Source organism: Pezoporus wallicus, unplaced genomic scaffold (assembly GCF_028554395.1).
Source record: "Pezoporus wallicus isolate ANWC-B61680 ecotype Strahan unplaced genomic scaffold, APGP_CSIRO_Pwel_v1 contig_736, whole genome shotgun sequence".
Lineage (NCBI taxonomy): Eukaryota > Metazoa > Chordata > Aves > Psittaciformes > Psittacidae > Pezoporus > Pezoporus wallicus.
In genome coordinates this window covers 2,404,394-2,415,766 of record NW_026639744.1, presented here as the reverse complement: position 1 = coordinate 2,415,766, position 11,373 = coordinate 2,404,394, and the positions used below count along the sequence as shown (strand labels likewise).

The 11,373-nt window shown below is 45.0% G+C and overlaps 1 protein-coding gene across 1 annotated transcript; it reads left to right on the top strand.

Moving 5' to 3' along the window:
- CYTIP (cytohesin 1 interacting protein) lies at positions 1-11,373 on the top strand. Its single transcript, XM_057415687.1, has 8 exons — positions 1-240; positions 3,238-3,287; positions 3,609-3,663; positions 6,357-6,459; positions 6,583-6,676; positions 6,998-7,067; positions 9,929-9,995; positions 10,509-11,373. The coding sequence occupies exons 1-8, from the start codon at positions 85-87 to the stop codon at positions 10,979-10,981; spliced, it is 1,068 nt and encodes a 355-aa protein (XP_057271670.1). The 5' UTR covers positions 1-84; the 3' UTR covers positions 10,982-11,373.

Sequence of the window (11,373 nt, the reverse complement as noted above, 5' to 3'; positions counted from 1 at the left end):
GATCACGGAGGGGTGAGTGTATTTTAGTTTCCTCAGCCACGCTGCAGCATTTAGCAATGCTGGTTTAAATGATCTTCCACTAACATGGCTCTGAGGTGGCTCAATCAGCAAAACCATAACGCCAACTTCATAGGTTTCAGTGCTGACCCTGCTGGGGGGGAGCAGGCTCTGCCAATGGACAACAGGAGGATCCAGCTCCTGGCCAACATAGTGGGGACTCTGCCCCGCGGGCGCAAGCAGGTACGGGGTTGTTTCTATGTACTTGGAGGCTGGTGGCTCCTTCCAGCCTGGAAAGCCGCTTTCTGCCTGTGACTGCAGGTACCAGCAGAAACGTCCCGGTTTCCTCAAGTGACTGCTCAGGTTCACTGTGGCTCCTGGTGTCAGGGTGCTAGAAGGATCACCATCAGATGCTTTTAGCCTAGCTGGTTTGGGGATTGCAGTAAAATCTTTTCAGCATCAGCTGTGTGGGAAGCTTTTGAGAGGAGCAAGCAAAGAAGTGTTCTGCTCGCAGGGGCTTGGGTGCATGTAATGCTTTTGCAGCTGAGATCTGCCCTGGCTGTATTTCTTCTCTGTTTACAACAGTACTGTGAGTCAAAATAGGCTCTTTCTGTCCAGGATTTCCTTTAAACTTCATTTACTTCAGTATAGCAGCCTGGCTAGACTGCTCTTTGTGCTGCAGTGCTGACAGAAAGCACCTGAGTTATTTCCATCTGGGTTTTGGAGTATTTTGCTACAACTGTTGGACTTGCTGGGCTGTCTCTGGCATCTGGGCTTTTCCCCCAGAGCAGTATATTTCTGCTGTTTGCAAATGGAGTTCCACAACACTCTCTCTTGCTGTTGCTCTAAATTGCCAGGCGAGCAATTCCATCTTTGGTCTATTTGTCTAGCATGAAAGAACCTAAATAGGAAATGTTTGAGACACATGGCAATCTGGAAGTACTATTAGAAAACTGGTACATAATATCTGTGCACTTAAGGCTTTGTTCAGTAAAGGAAACACAATCCTTTTCTTTGTACAAGTGTGAGGAGATAAAAGAAAGCCAGAGCCAGATTAATCTTGGGAACACCACTGCTGGGTAGCATACAGCTCCCACAGCTGAGAAGGAGCAGCCCTTTGTGCAGCGATTGCTGCTGGTGCAAGGGGAAGCTGGCAGTAATGGCTGTGACACTGCTGTGTTTGTTAAAGATGACTTACAACACGGGCATCAGGCCCAACAACTGGTCTGAACAGACCATATGTACCTAATGCTCACTGGCCTGCCATTAGCTGTTTCACCTGGTGTGCAGTTTATATTACACGTGGTCTCTCCCTCCTCTCCTTTTCTTTCAACAAGTAAACGTATGTTTCTATAGGTGGTCATGCTGTGGTATCATTTTATACTGCTGAAGCCCAAGATGTGCAGCTGTATAGACTACAGTCATTTCAGGGATAATGTAATTCCTTATTTGTGTTTCATTTTTATGGGAAAAATCAATGTTTAACACTGATCCTCACTTTCTCCAGAGAACTCTTCAAGCACAGGTCTACCTCGCTTGAAACAGGGATCCTAGGTACTTGTTGCCATGACCATGCATCAGTTGACTCAGAAACGCTGTGCAACTGCCACAAGAAACTGCAGAGAAAATTGCCTGCAGATACCTTAATTTATGTGTGCTTTCTACCTTTTCTGACAAGCGATAAGTTTATAAATGCCCACAGATTTTTAGTGGGAAGGTATAAAAGAAAGCTGAGGTCTTAGTATAATAGAGATATGATTTGGGCACTTTAGAGATAATAGTTATAGCAGTAATGGGAATGATGGCAATCCCTGCTTTCCAGAATCTTGGAGCCTCACCCATTTCAGCTTTTTGCAGGGCTCCCATTGTTGGAAAGATGCTCTGGCGCTGTGTGCCCATCAGCCTTCCCCAAGAGCAAGGGTGCCTGTGCAACCCTGAGGAGGGAGCAGCCCATGGCACAGGGTGGCCACAAGCCATGCTGCGGAGCTGGCTGACCCCTTACTCTGTGTGGTGCACTGCAGTATAACAAGGTGAATTGTGAAGAAGGAATATTCCTTCTGTTATTTGAAAACACAGGGTTGCTATATAGTGTGTTTTGGGTTGGTTGTTTTTTTTTCTTTATTTTTCTTCCTGATTGTTTTGTTTGTTTGTTTTTTAAGTGTGCAAAATAAGACAAGAGCATTGTTGACATTGCTAGAACCAGTCGAATGTCCATCTCTGATGCCCAGCTGGATGCAGGGGTTTTCTTGAGTGGTTAAACCTCTTGGCTTCCCCAATTCTGGAATCCTCAGAAATTGCATCTACAGCACTCTGGGGAAGAGTTTTCTGCTCCAAGCATTTTTGGTGTCAGATTCAACCTGAAATTATCACCACTGCACAAGAAAAGCCTTGTGTTTCTTTGTTTTATATTGGCTGGTGGTAGGGCAGCTGTCAATTTTAACTTATTGCAGGGAAGATTGGGTAGCTAGTGGGAGGTTTTCTAATAAAGTTGGAACAGGTACTGCATTACCATCTGCCAGTGAGGATGCCCAGATGTTTTCTGGAGGTGAACAACTGAAACAATATTCTGATTTACTAAGAGTACCCATGTTGGTTTTGTTTTGGCTTTATTTTTGGAAATACTAAATTTTATATTTAAAAAGTTCAGGAAAATAAGAAAAGCTGAGCTATAGCCTGTTTTTCAGGGCTTAATTTCCAACATAATAAAAAAAAACATGAATTCCTTCATCTTCCTCATGCCAGTTAATGCAATCCTTCACATCAGAATGTGTTGCAGTTGATACTTCATCTTACAGCAATGTTAGTTAAACATCCTCCATAGGCATTTATATCAGACCAGTTATGGCTTGAAATTGTTCTCTAACTCACTTGGAAAGGAATGCTAGGGTGAAGAAAGTCTTCTTGGGCAGGAGGGAGCACCTTTTTCCAAGGTTTGTGCACCCGGAGGTCATCGCTGTTGGCTGTTGGATCTCTGCTGTGCCCGGCTGAGCTTGCCATCAGCATCTAACAGGTGGCTTTGAACATGATGAGAAGCTGTCTTGAATCCTGGACCGTGCTGCTTTTACTCCCTATCTCAAAGTTTAAGTTCTCATTTCACTGAGGTGGAGGCTGCGTTGGTACAAACTGGGGGTGAGAAGCCCGCAGCTAGTTTTAGTTTTCTTCTAAACTACTGATTTTAGCCATGTGCCTCAAAGAACCATGAGCCTACTGACCATTTTTTGTTCCCATTTCTGATTACAGCTTGCCTTAGCCAGATCCAGCTCCTTGGATGACTCCTCCAGGCCACAAAGGTATGACAATATTCCTCTATAATCATTGTTATTTACTTATTCCACATGAAATGTGTGTTTTGGGAATCTTCCTATTTAGCTGCCCTAGTGGGATAAGGGTAAAGGGCAAAGAGTGGTACCCAACACCTGGGATGTGCAAGTCAAACTGTTAACATTTAGTTTGAGTAAGGAAAGAGCAAGCACAACCACTGCAACATCTGAAGAAAGGCGTCATGATACCCTGCTAGCACAAGGGTGGGCAACGATGTTTTGGTTGGAAATACAGAGTGCATGAAGTGGCAACCTAGCATTCATTTGGAGTTCTGTGCATTCTTCTTACAGACACCTTGTTGCTATATTGAAAGAAGATAAAGAGGCATTTGGGTTTGAAATCCAGGTAAGGCTTAAATGATAAGCTGATTCATTTAAAAATAAAATATGCTGCAAGCTCTCAAGTGTCACATCCTCAAAATTAGGTTAAGACAGCATAAAGCAGAGAAAGGTATCTGCCAGTTCCTCACGAACTCTGAAGAGCTTACAGCAGTAATACAGAACTAGGATGCATTTCCAAGTTTGGTTTGTTTTTTTTTTCACAGCAAAGGTCACAGATGAAAATTTCTGGCCTGCTCACAGGTCAGAGTGTTGAATGCAGGAGAAATCTCATCCAAATCCAAATATGAGACAATGGCAATGAATTCGTACTTCCATAAATGAGTATTTTTAGAAGAATTGTATATGAGACTATTTTAACATAAAGAGACATCCAAAAACCTCTCTCTCAGAAAAATACCTTCTAGTAGCTTTTTACTACCTCCTTTAAGGTATATAGACATACATATTTTCAAAGTAGATGTATACTATTGATATGTTTTTTAATAAATAACTGCTAAGCATGAGTTTTTGAGTGCTAAACCATATAGGAAGGAATTCTGTTAGATGTAGAAGTCAACAAATCATTACATAGGAAAAACCATAATCTTATCAGGAGCACTGCTAATGGGAGATTTTTGTTCTGTAGATTTTTGAGAAAGGTAACTCTCAGAACAGTAAACCTGATAAAATCCTGGTTATGAATAAAAGATAACCTCAGGAATAAAACGATGAAGTTTTGGGAGCAGCGGGTTGTGGCATTGCCACAGAGCTCTGCCTACCAGCAGGACCTGCAGGTGGGAGCATGTTTTGAGAGAACCTCCCATGTCATCCCCATGTTTCAATCACCGTGGCAGCAGGGCATCTTCAGAGTGCTTGCCTGTATCTGTGCGCAAAGAGAAAACAATATTTTCAGTGAAATTAGTGTATTAGGAAAAGCTGAACTTTTTCAGATTTGTTTCTGTGACTAATGAGTGGGTAAGTGTTCAGCTCGTGAACAGTGGAGAGCTTTCAGAAGGGAGGATAATTGAGTCAATTAGTGGGCTTTTGTATAAATTGTCAGGGCAGATTTTCATTATATGTGACATTCTGATTAAAAATAATTGTTCTTGGCACATTTTCTTCCTGAACATTCAGCCTGAGCAGTTCTCTAGAAAGTCCAGGCTATGGAAAGGCAGCATTTGTCTGATACTAAGGATTACCCATTATTTAGAGGCTGTAATTTCATTACTACAAGTTAAAATTAGGCAAACCACAATAAGATGATGTGAAACTTTAGGTCTACCATCTGCAGGGAGCTCATGAGAACTGCAGTGATGGCCAAATGCCAGAATTTCTTGCATGTTATCACTTCTTCTACTTCCCACTTGTGGATCAGAGCCTGGGTGCAGCTCCCAAAACACCCAAAGTGCTTGCAGAGCAGACACTCTGGTAGCTGGTCTCTCCCCTCCACTGCAACCATTTAAAAGCTAGGTGTGCCCTCCAAAACCACAGCCCAGACAGCTTCTGCAGTCCAAGACGAGAAGGTACGTGGAAGGGAAGTCCAGTCTCCTGGAGTGCTTCTTTTGGCGCCATCAGTAACACCCCAGAGATGCCCACCTCTCCAGCTCTTGTGGGGACATCCTGACGCCTCTGTCTAGAAGCTCCAGTTAGGTGTGATGAATCTCACCCTGCTCGTCCCCTCGTATCGCTCAAGCTGGCCCAATCTTTCAGGCTGGTAGGTGAACGTGACCTGCAGCTGCACGTCCTCCAAGACACTCATGTTTGACTTGGTGTTCTTAATTTATCCAAAAGTTTTATTATTGGTCCAAGGGCTGATATTACTGTGATGGTGTGATTTGGCCAGATAAGCTCTGAACTCAGACAGCCTTCATCCCTATTTGTTCCACACTGATTGAGAAATTTGGGAATCTAACATGACTTCTTATATTGGGGTTAGATGTGGCTGTCAGGTTTTCAGGAAGTTCAGCTTCACTCTTCAATTTTGGTAAGAAGATACGGCTAAATACTGATATTTGCATGTAACCAAGACGACATTTCCTGTCATTGCAAGATCTGGTCAGGTTGTGTCACCTAGTTTTGCATTTTTTTAAATACGTCAGCACTGATAATCACAAGATGGATTTATAGTTAGGATTACTTAATGTATATTTAAATGTATAAGTCAATAATAAAAAGCACTTTTGAGAGGGTGTGGTGATGTGGATAATGAGTTTAAGAGGCCAAAAGAGCAAAAGTAGGTTCAACTTCTCCTGCTTTTCAGTTCCCCTATTGTGAATAGATCTATCTGGAAGCACCAGCTGGCTTCATGCAGCAGTCACAATGAGTAGGAGTTGATCACTTGAAAACCGAAGTCGCATCCTGCCATGCTGAGGCTGAGAACATGAAATATCCTTTCAGAAAGCAATCTGCATCCATGCTAACAGATATTCTTGACTGAAGTTACTGAGTTTTGATATTGAATAACCAACTTGCTTTAAAAGTTTGTTGGTTTTTTTTGCAAAGTCACCTTACGGGTATCTTTCAGGTGTCTGCTGTTCTCTATCATAAGAATGCAATTTCTAATTGTTAGGTTATAACATTCTGCTCTCTGCACTTGCATGATAATACACCCTGCTCAACACAGGCTTCTCATTTTAAAAATGTGTAAAAAAGAATATTGATTTTTAAATTGTTTTCATGTTTTTTATATTGGTAACTCTGTCACTTTGGTATTAACAGACTATAAGATTTCCAAACCAAAATGATTACTCCCCGGAGGTATGCACTTGTGTCTGCAAAATTCAGGAAGAAAGTCCTGCCTATCTTTCTGGCCTTCAAACTGGTAACTATTCATGTTGTTTTCCTTCTGTGGTGGCCTTACCTTGCTTCCCTCCCACTTACTTTTGTTGTAGAGCATGTGGAAGGCATGCACGTGCTAATTTTGGCTTCTGTGTATCTCTAACAGGTGATATCCTTGCCAGTATCAATGGTGTGAACACTGATGGCTATAGTCACAAGCAGATAGTGGACTTAATAAAGTCTTCAGGGAACTATTTAAGGTAAACATCTCTCCTTCAAATGCTTTTTAGCTTAAAAGACTCTTCAACTGGAAGGCAAGAAAGCTTCTCATGCCCCCCTGCAGTCCTGTGCTGTGTCAGAGGCTGTGAGTCTGTTTGTGCAGAGCCACACTCTTGTTGCGTGTGAAGGCTGAAGACAGCCACAGAGGAGAGGGTTCAGCATGTGGTGTGCTCCCTGTCCCCACATGCAGCTGCCTCCTGAGCACTCCGTGGCCCCATGCTCTGCAGTGCACTGTGGCACATGGCCTGGAAGCGCTCAATGCTCCTCTCCATTTCAGTGCCAACATTGCCTGTTCTTCACAGGTTAGAGACTGTCAATGGGGCCATGTTTGTGCGGAAGATGGAGCTCGAGACCAAGCTGCAGCTACTGAAGGTAATGTAATTAATTAGTTAATCTGTTGTTGAATGCAGAGGCCTGTTGTGTTTCACTGCTAATGGAGGTAGGTCCATGGGGCTAGATGTCGTGGCAGGGGACAGAAACCCATGTGTCCACTGTCACCAGCACCCCAAGCCACAGTCCCTATAGTATTTTCTGTATATTTTTTTTGGTAATAATTTCCCTCACAATGATTTCTGTAGCTCTCTAAATATTTCCATTTCTCTCTGTGCCCAGCTGGTAGGCAAGCCTCCTCTGTAAGAACAGAACAGCGTATTTTAATATCCTCTGTACTTAGCAGAAAGGGAAGGCAGGCTTTCCCAAGCAGAGTCCAGGCTCTTCAGGGACAGCATGCTGATGGCACCTCTGACTTGTAGAACTTCTATTCTCCCAGCTGGGTCTGAGACAGCCAGGCTAACAATAGGTTTTGGGGTTCCAGTGACCCAGCATGCCTCTCTGCTCACCCCACTGCAGCCACAGCAGTGCAGGGGCCGAGGGCTTTCCAAAGTTGGGACTTGGTTGACCTGAGTGGGGGATTTTTCCTTATGGCGACTCTATGCCAAACTCTGCCCACAGGAGTATGGTACTTTAAAAAGTTCATTAAAAATTAATCTGGCTAGAATAAGCCTCATGCCAAATGGGTTAGGCTTGCCAGAGCTGAGCAGCAGGGACAGTTTGTCGTGTGTGCCATTGTCTATAAAATGTAAGTCCTGCCATGGGGGCAATTTCACATTTAGCATTTATCATGTTTAAAACAATGTTTATTTAATTGTTTATTTAATTGGTTTGCACTGCATTTATAACAGCACAGCACCGGGTGTTGTAATTTGCTGCATGACACTGATGCTGCAGATGAGCAAACGTTAGCTGTGGGGGTTGGGGGGTGAGGAAAGGATGGATTCTTCTCAACCTTCACTGGTCTGTGGCTGATGGATGCCGAGGGCAGTGTCTGGCTGTCCAGACAATATCTTGGTCATCATCACTTCAGCCCAGATGATGGGCAGGTGTGAGGAGATCAGGGTGAGACCTCAATGAGCTCAGTTTCCCCTCCAAGGTTTGTTAAACTGATGGGCACTATGGAGGATGCTTTTGGAAATGGCTACAATGCTTTTAGGCATTGCTCCCTGGCAGACAGCTGTTATTTTCTCTCTGAAGGAGGTAAAACTGACCAGTGGGTGGTGGGGGGCTCTGGGCTCTTGGCTGGCGTGAGCAGCTGGGAGAGCTGAGCTTAGAGGCAGCTCTGGTGCTCCCTATGGGGCTGGGACAAACCCCTGCATGTCCAGTGTGTCTGGTGAGGTGGGAGGTGTTGGGAGGCTGGTGTTAGGGCAGGCGCCATGCTGGCCTTGCGTGGAACTCTGTGTGACCACATCCCTGGAGCTGGGAGGTGTTTGGAGATGCTGGGACTGACCACCTGGATGGCTAGTCCAGACATGGCAAGAAAGGACCCAGAGCCAGAGCACTCATCACTGTGCTAATGAGAACACAGCAGCAGGATGCTTCCAACCTGGCCATGGTCAGTACTCCACGGCAAGTCGTTAAGTCTGGTCCCTTGTAAATCTGAACGAAGTAACCAGTAAAGTCACCAGAAATGGGCCATTCCTCCCCATACCTTTACAGGGAAGTCATAAAGCCAAAATTTCAAAACGTGCTGTGAATGGTTGTATTTCAAGAGAGAACTTTTACAAAACATCTGTTTCCCAGAAATGCCAAACCTCTGCAACAAGTGTTGCTACGGAGTAAAATAGGGTGTGAGCCTGACCCTGCGCTCTTAGAACGGTGTGCTGCAGTGGAAAGAATCTAATTCTGTTTATAACTGTCTCTAGTGCCTTACTGAAGGGTGTGCCGGGTTGTTGCCAACCCCTGTAACCGCAGTGAGATGGCAATGTGCCTGTGAGTACAAGGCATCACCACAGGCTTGGACGTGCAGTTGCACAAGCATCTCTTACATGCAATTTCCTAGGTCTCTTTGAATGATAAACTTCTAAAACCTACTGTATTCAACATTGTGTAGGGATTGTAAGAGCAGACCTTGGACTAGTTCTCCTCAAAAGCGGTCACTGCTCCTGTTTTGCAGGCTTGCCCACAGGTCATCCCAGTACATCACCACCCTGCGGCTGCGCTGGGGTTTTCATTGTGTTTGATTTTTCCAAAGTGATGGAAAAAAAGTGACTGTGCTGACAGGATTGCCCATGCAGGTCTGGTTAGTTTGGGTGTACAAGTGTGTGATTTGGCAGCCTGTCTGGCTGAATGTCTAAGGTGCAGCAGGTTCAGGCAGATTATTGGGGAAGTACCTCTGCGACTGCCTCCAGGCAGAGGCTCATCAGTTGATTTGTTGTAATTTCTTTAACTATTCAATAATTTGTTTTTACATCAAAAGTTGATCTGCAATGAGGGAAAGAAAAATGTTGCTGTGTTGGATGGCATTAGGTTGGCCATACACAGGGTGGTGTTACCCTAACACAAGGTTGGGATGGTTAGTTGTGCCATCCCCATGCTGAGCTGCAGGATACAGGAACGAGGAGCAAGGTGCCCATTCACGGCTGGTGGGTTCCAGAGCTGCGGAGGGCTAGAGGAGGGTGGGCTGCAGGGCCTGTCCTGTGCTGGCTGAAGGCAAGCAGTACGCTCTACAGATTTCAGGCTGCTTCTTTTCAAATCAGATGTCTACAGCACCTCACTGAGCACCCAGAATATGAGTGGACTGTGGGGAAATTTGCTGAACTCCAGGAAAATTATCTCTGTAAAAAAATGGACATACAAGTGCTGCCTGTAGCACCTGTACTTTCTAAATCCTTTTCTTTACAAGTGCTTTATGCTTGTGCAAACGTGTATGAATGACAGAGCCCTCTTCCTCTCCACAGCAAAGTCTGCAGCAGAAATGGGTGGAGTTGCGCTCTCTGCTCTTACAGGAACAACGCTTGCTGCACGGTACGTCCTTGTTTCCGGGAAGAAAACCACAGTGCTGCTGAGTTCTTCTGTGGAAACAGTGTCTCATCTGTAAAAAGCAATTCTTTAATCTGATTTTCATTTGCTTTCTTTTTCCCCTGCAAATGAAGACATGGGGCTGCCCCTGGGAAAGCTTTTTTCTGGGAGTGATAAATTTGGATGTTGCTTGACTAATGCTGACCAAAGGCTCTTTCACAAGAGTTCTAGGATGTAAATATTTTATCCATTCTTATTTGGACTTATCAGGGGAAAGGTTTTTTTGCTTGTGTTTTTTATGGGCTGTCTAGAGAGTGGCTTTGATTCTGCATGTGGGGGATGGCAGGGGCAGAGAGCAACCCACAGCTGGGAAATAGCTTCCCTCGAGGCAAAGGGGCTGCTCCCTGCACTGAGATGCTGGGCATGACATTTCCCTGCACCACTAAGGCACAGGCATCCTGCTCTCCAGCACTGAGCAGACATCAGTAAATAATGCTCCTCTTTGGCTTCTGCTTTCAGGGGAGGTGAATGACAATGCACTGCCGGGTGCACTGGAGCTGGAAGAGGCCAGCTTGCTCAGTGGCGGCAGCTCGGTAGGACACCTCTTTCCAGTGAAGCCTCGCTTCTCCAGTGAGAGCAGCTCCCGCAGCCGGCTGAGCTCGATGACTGTGGACAGCGAGGACAGCTTCTACCAAAGCTGCGCCTTTGAGGATTCAGCTGCAGAGAGTCTGAGCCGCCAGTCGAGCGTGGATGATGACTGCTTCTTCCCCAAGGACGGAGATGGTGCTCCTGGGAGGTCGTCACTGAGGAGGATCCGCAGTATCAGCCTGGCCAGCAGCGGGTCCATGTCTCCCCTCTGGGAGGGCAGCAGCTGCACCAGTACTTTTGGGACCCTCCCGAGGAAAAGCAGGAGACCCAGTGTCCGAAAGAATATTTTGAAGTTCATTCCAGGCCTTCACCGGGCAGTGGAAGAGGAAGAAAGTCGAGTCTGACGTTGCATGTCCATCCTTGATGTCCAGGGCTCTGCACGTGGGACTGCTACATGGCCTGGGACCACGGGCAGCAGCTCAGTGGAGGCATGCAGTGGGTGATGCGTGGTGGTGCTGCATGGCAGTCCTCCAGACAACAGTACTGATGATATTTAAAAAGCTCTGGGATTTTCAAGTATTTTAATTTTTAATCAGATCAAACTGTGGACCTCTTCATTAACTTGAAAAATGACTAACTCTAAAACATGAAGAACCTTTGCAGAACTTCCTCAGCATACTTTAGTGTTAATAACAGTTTTTAATTGAATGCAAAATTGGTTGATAGCTATTTATTTCCTGTTACCAAAGTCATAGTCTTCCAAAGGTCTTCAATAAAGCAAGTGCTTCTACTAAAA

Excerpts from the sequence above, each read along its gene's own strand:
- CYTIP (XM_057415687.1), top strand. The coding sequence starts at position 85 with ATGGCTCTGAGGTGGCTCAATCAGCAAAACCATAACGCCAACTTCATA. Across the intron at positions 241-3,237 it reads TGCCCCGCGGGCGCAAGCAG|CTTGCCTTAGCCAGATCCAG; the intron begins GTACGGGGTTGT and ends TTCTGATTACAG. Across the intron at positions 3,288-3,608 it reads GACTCCTCCAGGCCACAAAG|ACACCTTGTTGCTATATTGA; the intron begins GTATGACAATAT and ends TTCTTCTTACAG.